The sequence below is a fragment of the Nicotiana tomentosiformis genome, chromosome 3 (assembly GCF_000390325.3).
Source record: "Nicotiana tomentosiformis chromosome 3, ASM39032v3, whole genome shotgun sequence".
Lineage (NCBI taxonomy): Eukaryota > Viridiplantae > Streptophyta > Magnoliopsida > Solanales > Solanaceae > Nicotiana > Nicotiana tomentosiformis.
In genome coordinates this window covers 59,768,496-59,793,352 of record NC_090814.1, presented here as the reverse complement: position 1 = coordinate 59,793,352, position 24,857 = coordinate 59,768,496, and the positions used below count along the sequence as shown (strand labels likewise).

The following is a 24,857-nucleotide window of genomic DNA, read 5'->3' as shown; positions in this document are numbered from 1 at the left end:
AAAAACAAAAATTGCACATTTTATTGCCAACTTACCACAATATTCCACAAGTAGGGGTAACGTTTGCGTACACACTACCCGAAACACCACAATGTGGGATAATACTGGGTATGTTGTTGTTAACACAATATTCCAATAAATATGTTCTCATCTTACGATATCCTCTAAAGGATTGTACAACCAGAAGCCGCTCTTTGGACTAATCCATTTTTCTGTTTCCCTTTCCTACTGTAAAAGAATCATTCTGCTTAAAAAATGTAAACGCAACTTATTACAAAAGAATTGCGATCTTCCAGGCTCTGCTCCAACGGGAGATCAAGCTGAGAGGATGAGTTTGAAAACGAATCGGTGTATCCACTCTCTAAATTATAACAAAATTCCAGATTTACCATCTCCTGATTGTTAGTTGCTTTCAGTATGTCAGTTCATTCACGGACATCCAATAAAATTGGAACAATACTTGCTTTCACAATGTCAAGGCTTTCCGAAGTTGCAAAAGCCACACTGCTATATGCATTGCGCAAAGTCGGCCTTCCAACAAAAACTTCTGTACCCAAAAATTGATCCAAGATAACAACGACCTCTTTTGCGACAGAATAGACTCAAGAACGGCTTCAGATGAAACCCTTCCAATGATCAAGAACGACTCAAGAGAAGGCCCTTGAACCTGTTGATAAAGCATGAGAGAAATATCAGTTGATAATTCCTGAAGTCAGGTTAGAGAAGGGAAGAAGAAGAATTAACCTTAATAGCCGCTCACTTAATCACTTAAACTAAAAGTAGCCTGGGGATGTATAATATATGTGTAATCCATGTATAGTACGTGTATAACCATGTACAATCAGTGTATAATCCATGTGTACCGGCTAAAAAAAGGAAGCAGATGAATTCGGCCGGTTATTTATGTAAAGATCCCGAAGAAGAATCCAAAAGATGCTTCATATAACAAATTCTTTCAAGAGAGGACAAACAATTTGGGAATACATTCATTTACTCGTTTCTTTAAAATCAGTTTTTTTGGTAGTTCTAGTTATGAAGGTGTTGCAACTAATCTGACTGATATATTTCTAAGATGCAATTAAAATGAAACCTTTTGGAAGACAAGGGAGGGATTGCCTAGTGGTTATGATCTATTGAGCTTCCACACCTAACGTGGGGATTTCGAGTCACCAAGGAACAAGGTGGAAACATGCCACCATTGGGCTCACAGTTTTGGGTGATGGATTTTACATTATCAAAATAAAAAAATAAAGAAAAATAAACCTTTTGGAGAAGGGATGAAAGTTTTTTCCTCAATTTGCCGTCTCAGGAAGGTTGACAGTTAACTAAATAAGGGTCGAGAAGTATTGAATTTCTTATTTCAAATAAGTTGGTTTATGAATCCGACAAAAGAAGGTTCTCAGAGTTTGTAAGATTTTCATTCTAGTCTAACCATATTAATAACAGCAAAAATAAACTCGTACCAATGACCCATTAACTGCTCGTAAACAGTCATTTGTCTTGAGCATTAGAAGAATAACCCGGGGCAATCTCCTCAGTAGTTCAGTGATTTGCGGAAAATATTGAGAGGCATACATCTGCGGAACAACAGAAATAGTTGACAAAAGCAAATGAAATTAGAGAGATTCAGACCTTCATTGACAGCAGGCATACTAGGAAATATTAAATAATAAGAGAATACTTAGTGTTTTACAAGGTAAATAAGACTTCTCTGTCACAAATCATTTTCTCTTCCTATCTTTATTTCAACATAGACCCAAAAAGAGAGGAGCACGGACAGGAAGAAGTTACAGGAGTTAAGGTGAATGCACTATAATTTTCACACAAGCATTACATGATACAGTACTATAATGTTATGTTTGCCCCACAAAATTCAGCTAAAGCTAAAATGAATCAGCCTGCATGACAGAAATATCTCTGTAACCCATTTTACTTACCGGCTTTTTTGAAAATATTCCGTGCAGACTATCCAGAAAAAATAAAAAGGAATTAAGGAAAATATTGCATTGCTAGATAATAAAGCTAAGCCGCCAAAGCTAAGGAGAAATAAGAACTCATCCTAGATTCAGGTCGTGCTTATTTTATTTTCTCCCTGAATCTAGGACGAGATTCTTCGGAGATTCATAATCTTAACTAGCTCCATACTGATAGAATAAGTCACCTGCAGTTCTGAACGGTCACTGTCCGTGCCTTTGACAACAAGATGATCAACTGAAGGATCTATCACTTTATTCCATGGCCTCATTGTGAGAATCCCAGCAAACAATGCGTAAAGATCGTCTCCAGCACCCAGCTTTACACAATTTTCCTTTATTCCATTGGAATCAGAATATACCAAAGCCTGCAGTAAATGCCACATTGTAATGTTAATAGAACGAGTAAACCAACGGCTGTATATACAACTTATCAAGGATATGCAATTCACCTTCCACAGTGAAGCATAGTTTATTCTGGTGTTGTAATCAAGTTCTTTGTATAACCCATGGTCCAAAAGTATCAACTGGGGTTTTCTCCTCCCTGCGCAAGATGGATAAATATTGAGAGAAAGAAACTACACAATGTCATCTTCATTGCTCAAGCAGACATTGAATCTTTTTTGGCAACCATTAAAGCTCATCTCAGGACTGATTAAAAGAGTGGAAAGACTATTAAAACGCGTAACTGGAGAGTGGATTCTGAAGAACCACCTTGTCCATTCCTGAGCAAAAGGAGATTTTTGGATCCTAAATTGGAACTGCTCCTAGTCCGAACACTTTCAGGGTGAGGGACAAGGAAACACATGGCATACATGCATCAAAATACGCATTTTTTATGAGATCTTAAAGGGTTTCACTGAAGCAAAGGGACAAAAAGGATACACCCGCATACTAGAGATTTTGAAGGGGAAAAAACAACCGAAGAGGTTAAGAGTTCCTAATCACGATGCTCATAAGTCATTTATACAAGTTGGGGACAAGGAAACACATGGCATACATGCATGAAAATACGCATTTTTTAATGAAATCTTAAAGGGTTTCACTGAAGCAAAGGGACAAAAAGGATACACCCGCATACTAGACATTTCGAAGGAAAAAAAACAACCAAAGAGGTTAAGAGTTCCTAATCACGATGCTCATAAGTCATTTATACAAGTTGACATGAGAATTGTGCTCCAAAAAACAAACAGAAAACATCAGGATCAAGTCCTCTTTCACTGATCTTTCATGCCATTTTGCATGATCTACTTCGGCCTAAGTAAAGGTAAGGTTTGACAGTTCTGAGGGTACCTAGGAATGGATGAGTTGAAGGTCCATGTCTTTTCCATAGATTTGTAAATGTTAACTCTTTCATCGTAATGAACAGTTAAGCTCTGTTTATATCCTAACATGGTGATTGGATTCAAAAAGCTTATAAACAAACTTAAAACCAACTTTTGGGGGGTGAACAACCCAATTTGGTATCACAATTGCTTAAGTTTTGGATATCCGTCCAACAGCTGATAAAATTTGCCACCCCCCCCCCCCCAAAAAAAAAAAAACCTTTTTCCTGTAGCTCAAAACATTTCTTAAGTGATTTTTTATTAATTTTCCCACTGGTTGTCCAGACTTTATGGCCGGACAGTTCCTTTCTCCTCTTTTCTTTCCTTACCCTTTTATTCAATTCATATGGCCAACAAAGAGATTCTCTTTTTTGTTTATTGACCAAGTTGCTAGCAAATAGAGATATTCAGTTGATATTTCTCGTGATCTTTTAACCAACATCTACAATGTCTTAAGGCTTCAGTCATAATGTTTCAGAAGTTTATAACTGAAATCCAGATACAGAAGTTTTTCAAAACCAAATCTTTTTAAAATTAAATCCAAATACACACAATTGTTTTCCGGAAACCAAATCCAAAATCAATTCTTTCCAAGCAAATCCCTCAACCAAATCCAAATGGGATCATTTTTAGGTTCACATAGTAACTATAGCTTGACCTAGAACAATTGCATCTGCAATTTTGGAGGTGAAGTATCTCCAGTAGGCAGAGTGGTGGGTGGAGATAAGTCCCCCAATACCCATCCATGCCCACCTTATCTCCATCCTTCAAGATGGCTCACATGCATCGTATTGACAAAGCTTTACCTCCCTAACCTATGTGCAGGCAGACACAGCAAACAGCATTTTATTCACCTTTGAGGTATGGTGCCACAGATATAACCAAAAAACTGCAACCAATTTGCCTCTCTAGACACTCAAAACTAAATCTCCTTACATCCAATAATTCGGAATGAGTTTGAATGGTAAGAAAAAAATTAGAAAGAAAATGTAAGACAAGTGCACATAACTTCAATGCATGATACGTTTAAGATATTTCAACATTGGATAATTGAATTACAGACTTTTCATTAAAGCAAAAGGAAAGACAACTTTCAGCAATATCGAACTTAATTTGAAATTCCTTGGATAGACAGAAGGTATAAATACGATCCAACTCCATCAAGAAACATAACAATATTACGAGAGATGAAAGGCTTACCAAAAATGCTCCTACGGCTGGAAGGCAAAGGGCGGACTAGCAAGTTTGCAGCATGTGGATCACAATGCACAAAACCATGTTTAAACATCATTTCAGCAAAGGTCTCACTAACCTACATAGGTGGCATAATGAGCTTTTTATAATTACTTCAAATGAAAAGTATGAACTATATCAGAGAAACTGATGTACACCTATTGATTTAATCTTTTCAAAGAATGTCATGATATAGAGACATCAAAGAAAAATCAACAGAAATTAAACATAATGTTGGATAATGATTAACCAAAAGTAAAGGTCCTCGCGTCAAGTCATGAAATACCCCAGTAAGGTAGAAATGCGAAATAGCATGATAGTTTAAATGAGAGACCAAGTCAATCCAGGTACCTCAGAAGTCATCTATTTGAACATTGAAAACTGAAAAGGCGGGCAACTATACCCTTGGGACATGATGCATCCAAGAAACATGACCAATATACATAAATTGCAATATACTAGAAATGAAAGCTATAAGGCATCTTGACCAAGGATCCATGAAAGCTTGCCATAAATCATAATCATAATGCATTAACGTGAAATCAAACAACTTACCAACTTTACAACATCAATTGGCTGAATTCCAAATCTTTGGATGCTCTTCAAGTCATTTACTTGCGCAGCCTCCATATATTCCATGGTTAACAGCTTTGATGTGCTTAAATTCCAATATACCCTTGGGGCATAAACGTAGTCTGCAATACGAGGAGATAGCTTCCGAAAGTTATCCATACACTTTATGCTGTTTTTGGCCTCAACCAAAAAATCTAGTTCCTGATTAGACAACATTATAACTTATCAAGATTTTGTTAAAACCTTAAAAGAAAATTCTTCATGAAAATAAAAGGTATGAAAAACATTAATATCACAACAAAAGAAAATAAGAGAACATATAAAGCACATTATTGACAATAAGTGAAGAGAATTAAAAGAGCAAGCATAAGAGACATGAGTGGCGGAAAAGAAGATAGTTTGCTGAATGCCAGAATCTTTATAATTTCTGCTAACATGGGAATAGCACCTGCAATCACAGACTAGACTCAAGGAGTATGATATGTTCGTGTACCATCAGAACAATTCTACATGTTGCTGCAGCCTTTCCTTTCAACAACTATGTATGATCAACTAATCCATGAACCCATGCTAATTTAAATTTTGCATCAAACAGGTGATACTTAAAAACGTACAGCATCAGCTTGGTCCTACTAAAGTTCAAGACCTCATAAGATGAGAATGAAGTCTCATATAGTTATAACATTTAAACATGCAAATGAGTGTTCTCTGACAACTTTCAGGGAATAACAGAAACACACCTTCGATTATTTTTTTCTGTAATATCTTAAAGAAACACAGTAATATTTCAAAAACATCAAAAAGCCATATCTGCAGCAAAAATTGACTTGCATTCTCAGGCCTCAGCTTACAAAATTGTAATAATTGTTATTAACTGCTAATATGTTTTGTATAGATCGTCATGCGTCTGGCTATTTCAAGGATTATGCCTGCTTTCAGAATGTTGACTCCAAGCATTTCAAAATTGATAATTAAAGATAAAGAGCACTATCTGAGTTTCCTATGATGTTTAAAATGTAGTACATACATTAGAGAAGCACATCAAATAAGTTTTCAGAAGCTTATTTAGCAAAACACTTTATTGAAACTGTTTTTTGAAGTTCTGATTTGAGAGTGTTACTTTTACTTATCAAAGCAAAAAAAGTTCTGCTTTGAGAGTGTTCCCCAAAGATTTTGTCCAAAAAAAAGACTCACGGACAAAACAATCACAAATCTTCAAAGAAGCTACAAATATCCAAACACATTTCCACAAACTCTTTTTCCAATTATTTTCAAATTTTATTCAAATTTTTTAAATTTTCTCTTTAAGGGACCTACCAAAGAAAATTTCCTTTTTACTGGAAACACGAAACAGTACCAAAATCAGAGCACCAGCTGGTACCTACTAGCACTAGGAGCATACTTTCTCCATAATTTCAGGAGAAGGGGAAACCCCGTGTGCAAACTGTATACAAAAATATTAAAATCTTCTTGACTTTGAAAAGGAGCAATCATATGTATATAGGAATTAATGACTGCACCAAAAATATTCAGGAAACAAAAAGACTCCAGTACATGGGGACAAGAATTCTCAATGCTTTCTCATGATGCAGGTTTGGAAGACATCAAGATCAAAGGAGCTAAAAGACGCAAGAAAAGTTGGAAACTTAATAAAAGTCTGTCCTAAAACATGCAGTGCTCACAGAATTAAGCACCTGTCATGAATAAGAGAAATGGAAATCAGTCAAATTGATACTAGGAAGATTTGACTGAGTTTCAGCAGCTACCTTAGGTATACTTTCATGAACTTCAGCAACCAACCACCTGCATTCTTCAAGGAAGCTTGGTCAGAAACAAACGCAGATCATAGTCAAACAAATAGGAACTAGGCATTGCATCATGAGTGTCCTTGAACTCCTTTTGAATTAAGGGTTTAGTTTTTACTTTTAAGCATTAATCTGATTAATGCAACATACTATATTTTTTTTATATGCATACGAAGACAAAACCAAACAGTATAATATATCGTGCAAAGTAAGTAGTTGGATATTGGTGTATACAATATATATGTATATATAAAAGAGTCAGATTCGGATAGGTGAAAACATAGGCTCGTTGACAAAGAAGTCAATAGACTTGGTGGATATCTCTAAGAGAAGAGTTAATCTTGCATGTCTACAAGAGATAAAAGGGAAAAGGCCAGAGAGATCTACAATACGGTTTCAAATTTGTGGTATAAAAACAGAAAAGGATGAGAATAATTGTAAGACGAAAACATAAGAATGAAGTTGCAGCAGTAAACAGAATTGATAGGATTATCTCATGGACTACTATGCAGATAGGAGACAAGACATAATAATTATTCTGCAAATAAGATTCGATGAGGCAACTTAAAGTAAAATCTGAAAAAGATACAGATATCCTGGTCCAAAGGATCTGAATGACCAAACAGGTCTTTATTGAGGAATCAGAATGGACAAGTGGGTAAATATAGTGATGGCTTTGGATAAATACATGGGAATATAGTTATGGTGCTAGGAATGGAAAATGAAAGCCTATTTTAGAGTTTAACTTAATTTAACCACCTACTTTAACATTTTCCATTTCTATTACTCTCTCTTCACCCTCTCTCTCTTCGCTCTCTTGACTGACCAAACGCTACCGTCCTTAGCACCACCACCTCCAGCGAGTCACCGGTTTCAGCAGGTAAGTAACCCTTTCTCATCCTCTTCTCCTATCTTCTCTTCTGACCTTGTTCTTCTCGCCTCTGCCCTTCTCTTTCTGTTTCTTCTTCTCGTCTCTTCCTCTTCTCTATCGCCTTTCTCCTCTACCCCCTCCGCCGGCAACTGTTTGGGTCCTTAGCACCACCTCCTCCGGCGAGTCACCGGTTTCAACAGGTAAGTAGCCCTTTCTCTTCCTCTTCTCCTATCTTCTCTTCTGATCTTCTTGTTCTTCTCACCTCTGCCCTTCTTTTTCTTTTCTGTTTCTTGTTGCCGTAGCCACCGCCGGCGACTGTTTGGGTCCAGATCTGGACGGTGACCAGTTCTGGGGTAACAGTGACAGCGCCGTCTCTTCTTGTTTGGAATCCTGCTTGCTTGGCTTTTGTGTGCAGGTACATATTTTTCCGGCATCAGAGGTCGCGTGAGGCTCACGCCCCGGCGAGAGGGAACAGCCGGTTGGCAGCAGAGTTAGGCGCGTGGAATCTGGGATTTGATTCTGACGTGCAGCAGCAGCTACGACATTGGAAACCGAACCTGTTATCAAACTGCTGGAGAATATCAAGAAGAGGCGAGTGAAACCCTCGTGCCGGCGAAGAACAGCAAAGACCAGCGGCAGAGGAGGCATGTGGGAGTGAGTGGAAGGCCAATGTTACAGCAACGCCTCGACATCCAAATCGATGATCCAGGTTCTATCCACCCGGAGTTGGTACCTCCGGATCTCCTGTCTCCTTTCTCTTTCATTCTTGCAGAATTGCTTTAGATAACAGTGCATATTTGTTTGTTTGTAGTTTTGTGCATTGGTCCTAGTTAGAGTACTTATCTGCTTGCTTGTAGTATCGATTTGGTATTTTAGTTTAAATTTTTGTACATTGCCTATTAGCTTGTTGTTGCTTTGCTCTTATCTGTTGCTTTGCTTCTACTGCGTTCTTTATTAGTCGTTGTGCTCTAATCGTGGTTAATCTATTTAGCTCAATTGCATCTGTTTACGGACCTTTTTAGCACTCTTTAGGGTACTTAGTCTCACATACCTTGCTGCTAATATCATCCCTAGTTCATTAGCCGAGCCCATACTTCTGTGCCTTCAGATCATTAGTTCGTCGCTACTTCTGTGGTAGTTTCTGCGTAGAGTGTATTAGATTATAGTGGCTGTACTGAATGATGGCAGGGTAAGATCATGTCCTCGGAGGGGTTCTCAGGGGGGTGGGGGTGTAGGGGGCAAGAGGGGTAAGGGTAGTAAGGATGCCTCTAGGTTGCGAGTTGGGTCTTGGAATATAGGGACTTTGACTGGTAAGTCTGTAGAGTTACCGAAGATTCTCCATAAGAGGAAGGTCAATATAGTTTGTCTACAGGAGACTAGATGGGTGGGAGATAAGGCACGGGATGTAGATGGGTTTAAGCTTTGGTACTCTGGATGCGTGAGGGGCAAGAACGGTGTAGGTATTTTGGTTGATAGGGATCTTCGGGAGCTCGTGGTGGAGGTTAGGAGGGTGAACAATAGGTTGATGGGCATTAAGCTAGTTATTAGGGGTTTTACTCTAAATGTGATTAGTGCGTACGCACCTCAAGTGGGGTTGGATGGGGAGGTCAAAAGGCGTTTTTGGGAGGATTTTGACGAGGTTGTGTGTGGTATTCCGCACACTGAGAAGCTTTTCATAGGAGAGGATTTCAATTGCCACATTGGGGCAACGTCTGGGGGCTACAATGACGTGCATGGCGGTTTCGATTTCGGAGTTAGAAATAGAGGTGGTACGTCCCTGCTGGATTTTGCTAAGGCTTTCGATTTGGTGATTGCCAACTCTAGTTTTCCGAAGAAGGAAGAGCACTTGGGTCACCTTTCAGAGTTCGGTGGCCAGGACCCAAATTGATTATCTACTCTTCAGGAAGTCTGATAAGGGTCTGTGCGCGGACTGTAAGGTCATCCCGAGTGAGAACCTCACGACTCGGCATAAGTTTCTGGTCATGGACTTGGAGATCATGAGGAAGCGAAGAAAGAGGGTTGTGTTTGGTCTACCTAGGATCAAGTGGGGAGTTTTGACAAAAGACAGAGCACAGGAGTTGGGAGATAAATTGTTGGCTATGGGAGCATGGAGGAGTAGTGGGGACGCGAGTAGTATGTGGACCGCGACTGCGAATTGCATTAGGGAGGCTGCTAAAGAGGTATTAAGGGTCTCGAAGGGCTCATCTGGTGGTCGTAAAGAGGATTGGTGGTGGAGTGATGAGGTTCACGGTAAAGTGGAGGCCAAGAAAGTGGCATATCTGAAGCTTCTGGAGAGCGTGGACGAGGAGGCAAAGAGGACGAATAGGGAACGCCAACGGTATAAGATGGCTAAGAAGGAAGCGAAGCTATCAGTTATTGCGGCCAAGACCGTTGCGTTTGAACGTTTGTATGAAGAACTCGGAGGGAGATGAAGGGATAAGAAGTTGTACGGGTTAGCCAAGGTGCGAGAAATGAAGGCATGTGACCCGGACCAAGTGAAGTGCATCAAGGACGAGGACGGCAGAGTTTCGTTGCATGAGGCACTGATCCGGCATAGATGGCAGACTTACTTCCATAAACTCTTGAACAAAGAAGGGGATAGGAACATTGAGCTAGGCAACTTAGAACACTCTAAGTGTCGTCGGGACTTTGGGTATTGTAGGCGTATAAGAGCTGAGGAGGTTGAGGGGCTATGTGTAAGATGAGCAGGGGGAGAGCGACCGGCCCTAACGAGATCCCCGTTGAATTTTGGAAGAGCGTGGGCGGGGCGGGTTTGGAGTGGCTCATTGGGTTATTTAATGTCATTTTTAGGACGACGAAGATGCCCGAAGTATGGAGATGGAGTACGATGGCCCCGCTGTATAAGAATAAGGGGGATATCCAAAGTTGCAACAACTACCGGGGCATCAAGTTACTTAGTCATACTATGAAAGTCTGGGAGAGGGTGGTGGAGCTGAGGTTGAGGAGGATTGTGGATATTTCTGAAAACCAGTTCGGATTTATGCCAGGACGTTCGACTACATAAGTTATTCATCTTGTTAAGAGGTTGATGGAACAGTATAGGGAAAGGAAGAGGGATTTACATATGGTGTTCATCGACCTAGAGAAGGATTACAATAAAGTGCCAAAAGGTTCTACGGAGATGTTTGAAGGCTAGAGGTGTCCCTGTTGCTTACATTAGGGTTATTAAGGATATGTATGATGGAGCTAAGACTCGAGTGAGGACCGTGGGAGGGGACTCAGAACACTTTCCAGCTATGATGGGGTTGCATTAGGGGTCAGCTCTCAGTCCATTTCTATTTGCCTTGGCTATCGACGCGCTGACGCGCCATATACAAGGAAAGGTGTCGTGGTGCAGGTTATTTGCAGATGACGTTGTTCTGATTGACGAGACGCGAGGTGGTATTAATGGGAGGTTAGAGATTTGGAGGCAAACCCTGGAGTCTAAAGGTTTAAAGTTGAGCAGGACCAAGACAGAGTACTTGGAGTGCAAGTTCAGTGGGACAACTCAAGGTGGGGACGAAGGAGTGAGGCTTGATTCTCAAGTCATCCCTAGGAGAGAGAGTTTTAAATACCTTGGGTCAGTTATACAAGGGAATGGGGAAATCGACGAGGATGTTACACATCGTATTGGGGCGGGATGGATGAAATAAAAGCTCGTTTCAGGTGTTTTGTGTGATAAGAATGTGCCACCTAAACTTAAAGATAAGTTTTATAAAGCGGTGGTACCGACTGTGTTATATGGGGTTGAGTGTTGGCTAGTCAAGAACTCCCATGTACAAAAGATGAAGGTGGCTGAAATGAGGATGTTGAGATGGATGTGCGGGCATACCAGGCTGGATAGAATTAGAAATGAAATTATTCGGGATAAGGTAGGTGTGGCCCTTGTGGAGGACAAGATGCGGGAGGTTCAGACATGTGAAGAGGAGAGACGCAGATGCACCAGTGAGTAGGTGTGAGAGGTTGGCCCTGGGGGGCCTAAGGAAAGGAAGAGGTAGGCCGAACAAGTATTGGGAGAGGTGATTAGGCAAGATATGACGTTGCTTCAGCTCACCGAGGACATGACCGTGGATAAAAAGGTGTGAAGGTTGAGAATAAAGGTAAAGGGTTAGAATAGGTCGCCTAGCGCTGTCCTTATCTGTAACGGTAGCTTTAGTACATGAGTTAGCGTTATTTATGTACTTTCGTAATCCTTGATTTATGTGATTACTTGTCGTTGCTTTCGTTTCGGCCTTCTGATTACAATACTCACTTTTAGTTTTGTATCTTTGTATTTTTGCTTCGGTTTTATAACTAGTGTGATTGTTGTTGCCCTTCCTTTTATCTTTCCTAAGCCGAGGATCTTTCGGAAACAACCTCTCACCTTCTTGAAGGTAGGGGTAAGGTCAACGTACATACTACCCTACTCAGACCCCACTTGTGGGATTACACTGGGTCTGTTGTTGTTGTACCACCTATTTTAACTACAGGGGATCACACTTGATCGTATTTAAGAGTTGATAGCCATAGCCAACAACAGTTAGACAAACTTCATTCTTACAAAAAAAAAGTAAAAGGGCCACAAATAAAAATTGCAAGGGTATACCAGGAGAAGCTGTAATCACCTAACACAGACTGGCGATCCTCGATGTGAAGTAAAAAACTAGAGAGGAAAAAGGGGAGTTACATTCAACCACAATTTTTGGACACTAGAAGGCATAAACCAAAAGCATTTAAGGACAAGCAATTGAAGGGGAGAGCACGAGGCTTAGAAGCTAACACAAATAGCGTGTGGAAGGCAATGACATGTTATATTAAAAAAGTAACAAGTTAATCCGAGGGCTTCATGACTAGAATCATGGTGGTAGGATGAGAACGTGCAAAGATTATTAAAGTGAAAAAAGAGTGGTATAGAAACTTACCAATAGCAAAAGATGGAGAAGCATTTGAAGAGTACATGAGAACAAAGATAGAAGCTAAGGAGGCGTTTAACGAGTCCCAGAGTAAGCTTTAAAAGTTTAATTCCAAAATTACAAATAGAAAAAGGAAAATGTGAAATGTATAAGCTAAACACAATTAAGAGAGTAGAAGGGTAAAGAACTGAACTAAACCAAGTGATTTTACATCACCAAGTTCTGAGAAAGAAATAAAGAGATAAAAGAAAGATGAAAATGTTTTTGATCAATTGCCCAATACAAATCTCGAGAACAAGTTTACAGACCTTCATATATACATCATTGACAGACAAATTGCCTTTGTTATGGTCGTGGAATTATATCTAAGTAAAGGTTGTCATGAAAAATGTGAAGATCATTAGACTGTTCCGCATTGAATGAGAGAATAGAATGGTGTCTCTTTATATGGCTTTGGGCAATCCTTGCTTTATGAATTAGTTTTTTAGGTTGAGTTAGGCCCAAAATCCATTTTCTTAACATGCTATCAGAGCCAGAGAATCCTATCTGTGGTCTACCTGATTACGCCCCTATTCTATGTTGTCAACACTCTGATGTTCAACACTGGGCCCCACATTGGTTAACGGAATGGTTGTTATCTCCTTAAATGGTTTGGATGATCTGAAACTGTTATAGTCCAAATAGTCATAAGGTAGGAATATGCTTGTTTCCCCAAAGTGTATCTCATGAGCTAGCTTTTGAGGTTAAGTTAGGCCCAAGGTTCATTTTCATAACATAGAATCAAAGAAAGACCCATTCCTATGCTTGGTCTACCAAACGTTGGACCCTCATATTATGTTGCCCACACTCCGAAAGTTCAATGCTCGATTGTTGGACTACCTCAAATTGGTTAAGGGAATGTGTTGTTGTCTCTTTATAAATCTTGGACGATCTTCACCTCACGAGCTAGCTTTTGAGGTTGAATTAGGCCAAAGGTCCACTTTCTTAAAGGTTACAAAAACATGTGGTTCAAATGATACCCTATAAGAGGTGTTTTGATGGAGCAGTGTTGTAAATAGCGAGCGCTACGTCGCTAATAGCGTGTGGCGACGCGAGGCAGTATCGCCATTTTGCTCTGTTGCATTGCGATTCAAAAAAGGGGCGTGCCTCTGCCTGTGTAGCGAGAGGCGCTGCGAGGTGAGTGGCGCTGTGAAGCGACGCTATTTGAAAAAAAAGGAAGAAAAGGCAGCGACCAACAGAGATTAAAATACAAATTTAGGGCTTGGGTTTTTCACTTCTTCTCCTTCAACAACCTTTTTTCAGCAACAGAAAAATTAGGGCTTGGGATTCATCTTCTTCCATCATCAGCCATCAGCGACAGTAACCCAGGTATGTTTCTTTCTTTTCTTTTCTTCTTCTTCTACTTTCTTCTTCTACTATTTCAGCGACAATAACCGTTGTTGTCTTCTTCTTTTTTTCTTCGACCATTGCTGTCTTCTTCTTTTTTCTTTTTCTTTTTCTTCTTCTTTCTTCTTTCTTCAACTCTTTCTTCTTTCTTTCTTCCTTTTTCTTCTTCTTGTCTTTTTTTTGTGCTCTGTTTTTCGACAAGCAGAGCAGAGGCAGGGCAGGGCAGAACAGAGGCAGGGCAGGGCAGATGCTCTTTCTTTCTTTCTTCCATTCCTCTTTCTTCTTCTCTTATATTTTTTTTGGCTCTGTTTCGAGCAAGCAGCAGAGGCAGAGCAAAGGCAGTGTAGAGTCTCTTTTTAGGCTCTGTTTTTTATTTTTTGCTCTGTTTTTCAGTTATATACTTATAGTCTTATAGAGTAGAATTAATTGCATATTGACTTGATAGTTTTTTTTCTATAAAACAGCATTGAAATGGCATCATCCGATAGTAATAAACGAAATGATATAGCTTGGAATAATGCTATACAAGGCTCATCAAGATCCGCAATTAAATGTGTGTTTTGTGAAAAAACATATAATGGTGGAATAACTCGTCATAAGCAACATTTGATAGGTGAATTTAAAAATGTAGTACAATGTCCTCTTTGTCCGCCTGAGGTTAGGGAGGAAGTAAAAGCATTTGTTGAGAAGAAAAATGTGACAAGAACTCAAATGAATTATGAAACATCGGTAAATCTAATTGATGAAGATGATGAAATGGGACCTCTCCCAAAAACTTAAAAGATATTTTCAAATAGTTCTAGTGGGTCATCCAGGGCACGTACGGTGACAAAAGGTCCTCTTAATCTTTATTTCTCGGCAAAACAACCAGAAAAGGGAAAAGGTGATTATGGTTCAGGTTTAAAAGCCAAGAAGATTTTTGAGGGATCGCGCCGTAAGTGCCTTTGCAGCATGGATGTACGATACAGGGCTTCCTTTTAACTGTGTTAACTACAAAACTTTTGATAAATTCATTGAGGTCGTAGGACAATATGGCCCAGGAATGAAGGCTCCTAGCTATCATGAAGTTAAGAGTAACTCATCTTAAAAAAGAGGTGAAAAAGATAGACAATTATTGAGGAGCATAAAGTGGAATGGAACAAGTTTGGATGTTCCATTATGATGGATAAATGGACAGCACGGAATGGAAAAATGATCATAAATGTGTTGGTGAACTCTCAAAGAAGGAGTGTTTTTCTTGAATCTTACGATGCTAGCAACTCTTCTACGGATGGAAGCAAAATGTACAGCTTGTTTAGAAAGACTATTGATAAAATTAAAAAGAAAATGTTGTACAAGTTGTTACCGATAATGCTAGTGAGAATATTAGTGCGGGTAAGATGATGGAAGCTATGTATCCACACATTTATTAGACTCCATGTGTTGCCCATTGTATCAACTTGATGTTTGGTGACATATTCAAGGAAAACCCATATGCTTCAGGTAACTTTAATATAGTTATCTTTAAAGCTTTAACTTTATTTATACTTATGTCCTATTAAGTATTAACTATAAAATTGTTATTGTTACTTTTACAGTTTTCAGTAAGGCCGTCAAGATATATTCTTACATCATACATCAGTCAGAGGCCGTTGTTGTTGAATTTGATGAGGAAATTCACAAATGAAAGAAATTTGGTGAGACCGGCCAAGACTAGATTTGCAACGGCTTTCTTGACTTTGCATAGTTTTTACTTGCAAAAGAAAAACTTGAGAAAGCTAGTTCTTTCAAATGAATGGAAAGATAATAGATATGCAAAGGAAGCTGCGGGCAAAGAAACTGCCAAAGTTCTTATTTCTCCATCATTCTGGAATGACGTCGTTCGGGGTCTTAAAGTTGGCGGTCCTTTGATTAGGGTGCTTCGGGTGGATGGGGAGAGAAAACCACCAATGGGCTATCTTTATGAAGCTATCGATAAAGCCAAAGAGACTATTGAAGCGTCATTTGAGGGAGATGTTAGGAAATATGAGAAAGTTTTTGAGATTATTGATAGCAGGTGGTCGAATCAACTATCGACCTTTGCATGCAGCAGGCCATCTTCTGAACCCGAGATTATTTTACAAGAACACTAGAGATGACATTTTGGATTCAGAGGTGTGGGTTGGATACCATCAATGTCTTAAGAAGTTGGTCCCCGATTCAGCGATGATAGATCAAATAGGGGAGGAGTTTGGTAGGTACTCACAAGCAGATGACCTATTTGGTTTACAGGGGGCCATTAGAGCCAGAGACATAAGGTCGCCAGGTAACTAACTTTAATATAGATATCCTTATAGCTTTAATTTAATTTATTTGATTTAATACTTATTAACTTTTAAAATATTTTTCTACAGTTGAATGGTGGATGCAATTTGGACATCAAACTCCAAACTTGCAAAAGTTTGCCATCAAAGTACTAAGCCTAACTTGTAGTGCATCTGGATGCGAGAGAAATTGGAGCGTATTTGAGCATGTAAGAAGCAGATTTATTATATTAATATATTCTATATTGTATTATTATTAGTATCTATTAATTAATCTAAACAACTCATGCGCAGATTCACTCCAAGAAAAGGAATAGGCTTGAGTTATCGCGTCTCAATGATCTAGTGTATATTGAATACAATAGAACATTGAGGCGACGTTATGAAGCTCGCGATACCATTGATCCAATTTTGTTGGATAACATTGACGAGGCAAATGAATGGTTAAATGGAGCCCCACAAAATCATGAAGATGAACAAGTGTATGTAGGAGATGATCTTGATTGGGGTACTGTTTCTATGGCGGCTAGAGTTGAAGAGAATATCTATGGTCTTAGAGGGAGTTCTTCAAGTTCAAATTATAAGGGAAAGGGAGTAGCAAGTTCAATCCGGTCCCTAATTGATGAAGACTCCGAGGATGAAGAAGATGATAGCCAATATAATGCTAACATTCTTGAAGTTCTAGAATTTGAAAATCTTGAAGACGAATAGATGTTGCTTGTTTTAGACTTTTAGACTTTAGTTTATGAATCTACTATGACTATCTATTGAGTTTTTAATTTTTGAATTGATATATTTATTAATATATTATTGTTATTGAGTTTTAAGTTTTATATATATATATATATATAATATTTATATTTTTGTATAAATTGTCGCTTCACATCAAAAAGGCGAGTGCTTCTCTGCGCGTCTCTCGCCTCGTGAAGAGGGCCCTCTTCGCTATTTGTCGCCGCACGCTATCCAAAACATTGTGATGGAGATAGCAGTTTTAGAGTATAATTGTTTAGAAAATCTGTTTCAATGGTGCAAGGAGAGGACAATAGAAGACTTCTCTGATGTTCTAAACTTTTTAGATTCATTGAGATGAGTGTACTTAATTGCTATATGGTGATTTCTGTATTGTTGTAAAGTTGTTTTTGCAGTACCATCTTGGTACTTGCCTTAATAATCTTTACTTATCTTATCAAAAAAAGATACCCTATAAAGGTTTGGAGTAGTTGGGGTTGAGGAATAGTTGATTGCTATTGATTGATCAATATACATGATCCTAAGTGCTTAATACTCTATATGCGAAAAGTGAAGGGGTGAGCCCATTATCCACCGAGTTACAAACCGTGTGCCAGTGGTTCGTGAGATTTCTCAGTTATCAAAAAAATACTCTCCCTGGGAACAAATCGTATTAGGATTCATGAAACTTAGTAAAAAGTAGAATATTTATAACCTGTAATCAAAGGAAGGAAAATATCGATGCAATGTGTTTACTATCAATTCCACAGTTGCATAATCTGCAGCAGCAGTATCTGTCATGTGTGTGTGCTGAACCTGAAATTAGCGAAATGAGATCCCTAAATGTTTTGAAAATTCCCCACTCCAATTTATAACAATATTAACATTTAGGACCTTGACAGCAACTTTTTGCCCTTCATGCGTTCGAGCAACATGGACTTGAGCAAGAGAAGCACTTGCTATTGGAACCGGATCAAATTCATCAAAGATCTGTAGACAAAAGTTTTAACTTAGTTGAGTGCACAATAAAGCAACAAAGTCCAAGAATTTATAAGCCATTTATTCACCAAATATCAGATTGACTGTGCTGGCAGATTAAACAATAACATCCGTTTTGAGGAGAATTTGATAAATTAACAGTTAAAACATACTTCATCAGGTGCACCTCCAAGCTCTTTTTTGACAACTTCACGCACTTGATCAAAAGATGAATGAGGACATCTATTTAACATGGATTCCCTCATTATACGAACGTACTCTTCTGGTACTAAGTACTCCTGAGCAAACCAAAGGTCAAGTTGGATAAGCCCAGGACCGCTAGTGCCTCAGAATAAATATAAATATGATACAGTTATCTATACAATAACCTAAGTAGAGAAGTAGCATACCAGCTGTCCTAAATGTTGACCAAGCTTAATGTAAATTCCACCATTTCTGAAACAAAGTTCTTCAAGCCTGCGTGCACCCCTCATGTGAACTTCATGTTTGACTTTTGCTCTCTCTGAGCTACCTTCTGGCAGTCCCCAGAGTGAATATTCATAATCTAACAAAAAAACACAATTGGATCATATCTTAGTATATTGAAAAGTACATCCCCTTTAAAAATTCCTAAAGCAGACTTTTTTAACTATCAAGCTTATCGTATTATCACATGAAGGGGTAGCAATGATTATGCGTACACGTGTTATTTCATAAGATCTCATAAGCAACCCAAAAGTCTTACAATAGCTTATATTGAAAGATAATCACCCCACAAAGCCAAAAAGAACGCAAAAAATTTCACACACACACACCCCCCCCCAGCTTTATGATTGCAAGTTAACGAGGTTAAAGGAAAAGGCAACGAAATTCTCAAACGAGGCTCATAGCATGTATATCCAAACTGTCTAACTGTCAGGTAGGTCTTAACAGAAAAACAGCTAAAATACAGAATGAGTCTGCACGTGCACAGCTAACTCATAGCTCCATTACTTGACATTCCGAATGACACACTGAACTTACAACTAAGAGCGCTACATGATAATGATCGAAGTAAGACGATGGTTAATAAAAGCCACAATCCCAGTCAAGTTTCTTCAAGATGAATTTTAGTATTTTCATCCCTCATGAGCACCAAAAATGGCCTGTCATTAATTTGCTCAAATGTCTAAAACCAACCCTTAACTTACATGCAAGGAAAGCATATGAAGGTACCACATACATGAAAATCAATCCTTCAATAAGGCTTCATGAACCTACTAAATCATGCATGTTAAGCTGTTAAATATGAAACAGACAATTTACTCCAAGGATGTATAACTCAATACAAGAAACCATTCTGATCATCTAAAATACACACAAATAATTTGTATGTTTTACTTACACAAAAGCCATCATCTATAGAACTTACCCCTCATTCCCACTATTCCCTCCCTGCTACAAGAACTAAGGGTTTATCCTCCATGTTTGACAGAATAGACTTAAAGCCTACATGCCGGAAACCCAAAAATGAGTGCCCTACCAATCATGCATACAAAAACTCGGTCATGAGATTTTTCAAAAAAGCAAATACAACAATAAGATGAGATGAACTAATTCTTTGATTAAAAATTTCTGCTGAAAAGCATATAGAATAGCATGAGTATGAGACCGGAAGTGTTCACATTATGTTTTTCCTATCTTTGTAGAGCGCTTTGAGCTCAGAGCCTCAGACTTGGGTATGTGAAAAAGGATCACGTAAATTCAAACAATATATCAGCTAGGAATACCTTCATTCTTTGCTTAGCTAATATGGACTTTTTCTGTGTTCGGTTAAGGGAAGAGGAGGGGTTGCAAAGATTAAAAGTAAAGTGAAGCAGTAGGCTCCTCTTGTTTGTAAGAAAATACAAGGAGGTGATGAAGTGAAGCAAAAGAGTAAATAAAGACAAAGAGGAGTTTGGTTCCCTTCCTTGTCAACTTTTTCAATCTGTTAGAAGTAAGGCAGAAAGGAGAAGGTATTACTTTTTATTGAGTTTGCTCCACATCGGTTGTGGGATGGGAACACTGAAGTGTATAACCATCTCATCTAAAACGTTAAGCTATTAGAGAGAGCACACTTCTATTTATTAATTATGTCTTCAATACGCCCCCTCACACGCGGGCCTATTCCTTGTTTCAAATGTTACGTAGGAGTTGGCTGAAAAACTTTGCTGCTGTGTTAGTTCCTTCCCAACTACTTATCAGGGGCTCCAACTAGGTGCTAACTACAGAGCTGCTGCTATCTGGAATGGTGTGATTGAGAAATTTGAAAAGAGATGATTAGCTCCTTGGCAAATGCAATATCTCTCTCCGGTTTGTGTGTGTTGGGGGGGGGGGGGGGGGAGGTCTTACACTAATAAATAGTGTCCTGGACAGCATTCCAACATACAACTCTATTTCCCATTCCAAACAAGGTCCTGAAGCAGATTGATAGGCTCAGAAGATCCTTACTGTGGGAAGGTAACAGCAAGGGGCATAAATTTCATCTAGTGAACTGGTCTAAGCAAGGCCAAAATTTTATGGGGGGCTGGGCACTAAAAATCTGGCAGTGTATGACAAAGCACTATTAATGAACTTGCTGTGGAGGTATACACAAGGGATCAAGTCCTGTGGAAAGAGGTAGTCAACACTAAACATGTTATTTAGAATCACTGGTGTACCAAGTTATGGAGAGCCCCATATGGAGTTGGCCTTTGGAAGGGCATATGCAGACTTTGGGGAGATTTCTTCCAAAATTCTCACTTTGAACTTGGAAATGGATAGATAGCTGTAAGCTAAAGGATGATCATCCTAACCTGTTCCAATTTTCTTGTGATCCTGATTTCTCTATTCCCCAGAATAGAGAAGGTAGCACCTGGAATGTACTTTTCAGGAGAAATAAACAAGATTGGGCGTTTGAAGAACTACTTAACCTTCTCTCTAAACTGGAAAACTGTGCTATCAATCCTCAGGCAATGGACAAGTAAAATGGGGCAACTCCAAAGATGGGAGATACTCGGTCAAAGCTGGATATGCATCTTTTTGTGCACAAAGTAAAATGGTGGACTGCTGGCCATGGAAGTTAATATGGACAACAAAATAATCTCAGTAAAAGAAGCATACATATTGCGAATAGATTTTATATGTGTCTTTAGAGTATAGAAACCAACAATCACATGTTTCTGCATTGTACAGTTGCTGCTGATTTGTGGAACATGTTTCTATTTATTTTTGGAGTTAGTAGGGTCATGCCACAGAGCATTATAGCCTTTGAACATTGGAGCTGTTGGAAAGTTGGTAAAGCCATCAGGAACATTTGAAAAATGATCCCTGCTAGTATTTGTTGGTGTCTATGGACAGAAAGGAACAGAAAATGTTCTTATGCGTTTATTAACTCCTAATCACTCTATTAGGCTAGATGTCTCTTGTAACTATTTTGCTGGCATAACATGTCTCCTGTAGATTCCCCTGAGAGGCACTTTATTAGCTCCCTGGCCTTACAATAGCCAATTATGTTTTGGAGCTAACTTAATATCTTTTGTAACCTCTTTTCTACTACTTTGCATCTTCTTGATGCCAATCAATGAAACTTTTTACTCATAAAAAAAAAATTCTTCTTTCAGATTTTGTGTACCCAAAGTATAATTTAACATATAAAAATTTGTTCCTTACACTTAAATATTATTCTTTTGCGTGCAAAACTACATTATCATATTTTATTGGATCATGAATTTAACCCAACCATTCTCCATTCAACTTCTTCAGATGATTTTGCATTATTAAAAAGATAAATAAATAACAAAACTATTAAAATTTGCAAAATAAAATAGACAAGAAAGAGAAAAGCAATATGTTTTTTTCTTATTTCTTCTGCACTTTTCTCTTTTGAATGAAATTATTCTGCATTTCTTTCTACTTCTCTTTTTTTTATCTTTTTTTTTCATTGTTATTATGTAAGAATATGCTCTGTTTGTTCCGCTTTGTTTGACACATTTATTATTTGGAGAGTCAAAGAGATTCTTCTTTGATTATGTTTTTCTTAAATATTTTCTAATATTTTGGATTATTAACCACTCCGACTTATGATACTTTTTATGTAGTTTTAAAATGTGTAATTTCATAACCAAACAAAGTGAATAAGGGGGAGTAATAGAAAAGTTTAGTGGCATAAGAGGATTAAATTATGCATCCAATAATACGATATCAGCCTAATAAAGTAATCTTGATAAATGAAATAGAACAAAAATAAATGACCACATGGTGGAAAACTTATCCATTTTTCATCACATAATAGAAAAAAGGGCAGCCCGGTGCACTAAGCTCCCGCTATGCGCGGGTTTCGTTGAAGGGCCGGACCACAAGGGTCTATTGTACGCAGTCTTACCCTGCATTTCTGCAAGAGACTGTTTCCACGGCTCGAACCCGTGACCTCCTGGTCACATGGCAGCAGAGTTGTATGTAATATTTGGAACCGCAGGGGAGACATGTGTTACAACTACAAACCTCACGGGAGGTTTATGTAATTCTTTTCCATAATTAATATAAAACACAATGTACATAAACTTATAATAGTCTTCCTAAACCCTTCATAATCCTTCCGCAAGAATTAAAACTCATTATGGAATACCATGTTTGGTTCTAAAATGAGACCAAATTAGATCTGAAGCAAATGGCCCTTAAAAAAGGTTCAAAATTAGCTTCCAACTAAAATAGTTGCAGAAGAGGATTAAACCCTAGCTTCCTCCATTTTAAATTATGTGATCCATCCACTTTTTTTGTGGGTATATGTGGTTCATACCCTATATTCATAAACTAATGATGAAAGAAATCTTTTTTAAAATGGTAATGAGTATTAGACTAAAGAATGTAATGTGCAGAACCCAAAAAGCCATAAAGGCTAAAAATAAACCTTTTCCTTCGGTTTATCTTTGAAGTACATTTCAAATTCTGTTAATATCTTGGCTAAATGGTTGAGGAATAATATGATATGAGTAAAAATCTGGAGACCTCAAATTCAAATCCCAACTACAACATTCAGTATGAGCCCATTTACTCCAACTTTAGTGGGCAGTTTTGATATCTATGTTTGAACGTTACTCAATGGATCAATCAATGCAAACACAAGATTGAACAACCACCATTATAAAAAATAATACTAGCAAATAATAAAACTGCATGTATTTGATTGTTCTTCTTGCCACAACTACCACCACTTCTGATGTTATTGTTCTCATTCCTACCTATTTTATCATATCGTATGCGCCATCATTATCATTTAATTTCCAAATTAACTGGAACTCCAAATGCATCTTATTCCACAAGGTTTCCCTAAAAGATGACTTATTTCACCTGCTCCCCATAAGTGAAACACTATTGACCGACAAAAAGAAACATTAATTAACTCAATGATCTTCTACCCACGATAGCTGGGCACCATGAATCATCTCATTTGATCCAAATCCAACTTATATCATGAAGGAAATGTGTGCTTCATATTGACAAGTGATCCATTTCCAAATATTCCTGGAAACTTTAGCTGGGCACCTTGGATAAACTTTAGCATGAAAGGGAACCTCAAAAGTACAATCTCAGTGCTTTCATATACTGATTCCTCTTATGGCAGCAAATTTTGCAATCTTTATTTAAGTGACCTAACATCCTGGTTCCATGTATATTCTGAAAGGGTTTGAATCCACATAAAAGGAAACACCATTTAATAAAATGAAATGCACGCCATATGGAACAGACTGCAGAGTCCTTCTTCTTACAACCTTAAATATATAAATGGGACCGAGTGAAGAAATGACAGTCCTTCGCAAGTCTTTTTCTTTGTATAGGTCAGTCCTTCGCAAGTTATTAAAGCCCGAGAAATCCAGCAGTCTATGAAGCCAGTGTGCACCCCAGTTGTCTTTTATCTATTAGCAAATGGCTTGGAAGTAGCAAAATCTGCAAAAATTACGCTTCCAATACTCTTAAGTCTGTTCATGACTAGGCCAATGAAACGACTAGCGGGGGCCAAAGCACTATGGACCCACAAAAACAAAATAGCTCAAATTTGATCATGTTTTGACGCTAAGATAACACCAACATCATGATAAATAAAATTAAGAGTCACATGTTCTTAAACTTTAGGATGAAGCGCAACCCATCAGCTTGCGTGTCCATACAGAGCTTCAAATTTTCAGAAACTCACATACGGATCCAGCATTAATTATACTAGGAGAAGTTTCCATAATATAAATAAAGTTGTACGTTCTAGCCGAGGCTACAAGCTTCATACCGAGGCCGGAGTAAGGATTTGAAATTTATGGGTTCAAAAATATAATTTGTTTAAGTTACATGAATTTTACACAGTTGAGACAAAAGCTACCGGCTCGGCCGAAGCCGTAGGTTGTGTTCTAGCTCCGCCCCTGGCTTCATAGGACGGAAAACGAGAAAGAAAAGAAAATAAAAAGGAGAAATTATGTGAATTGAATGAGAACCGTACCGAAAGCAATGGTGGCAGCGGTGACGGCATCGCGAAAGAGGCGGAGAGGGACAATTGTGCAAAGCTTGAGGGCCATGGCTGGATCGTCGGAGCTGGCAATTGTGGCGACGGCGGCTCCGCCACCTAGGGCGGTGCTCGCCACTAACAGCTTGTTTGTGGCGCGCCACAGAGACCTACCAGCCATTTTTTTGGTGGGGCCCCTGTTGACGGACAATGTAAACAGAACGATATGCTAAATGGTACTGCTACCTTCTCCTATATTCTGTTTCTAACATTAGCCCCCGCTATTTTTACGCTTTTATGTCTTTACGACGATTTAATGCCCC

General features: G+C 38.5%; 1 protein-coding gene across 1 annotated transcript; it reads right to left on the bottom strand.

The window, feature by feature from the left end:
* Positions 1-24,857, bottom strand: LOC104116613 (putative ABC1 protein At2g40090). The gene is made up of 12 exons (XM_070197007.1): positions 24,532-24,857; positions 18,458-18,612; positions 18,221-18,346; positions 17,964-18,059; positions 17,785-17,885; positions 6,871-6,907; positions 5,087-5,305; positions 4,499-4,610; positions 2,426-2,517; positions 2,162-2,341; positions 1,464-1,577; positions 1-667 (listed from the first exon to the last, which is right to left on the bottom strand). Exons 1-12 carry the CDS (start codon positions 24,713-24,715, stop codon positions 467-469), a joined length of 1,617 nt encoding a protein of 538 aa, XP_070053108.1. The 5' UTR covers positions 24,716-24,857; the 3' UTR covers positions 1-466.

Bases quoted from the DNA above. Each gene is read 5' to 3' on its own strand.
- LOC104116613 (XM_070197007.1), bottom strand. From the start codon at position 24,715: ATGGCTGGTAGGTCTCTGTGGCGCGCCACAAACAAGCTGTTAGTGGCG. The intron at 18,613-24,531 runs GTACGGTTCTCA...TTTTTTTGTTAG, and splicing joins CGCTGCCACCATTGCTTTCG to ATTATGAATATTCACTCTGG. The intron at 668-1,463 runs GTACGAGTTTAT...CTTTATCAACAG, and splicing joins GAGCAGTTAATGGGTCATTG to GTTCAAGGGCCTTCTCTTGA.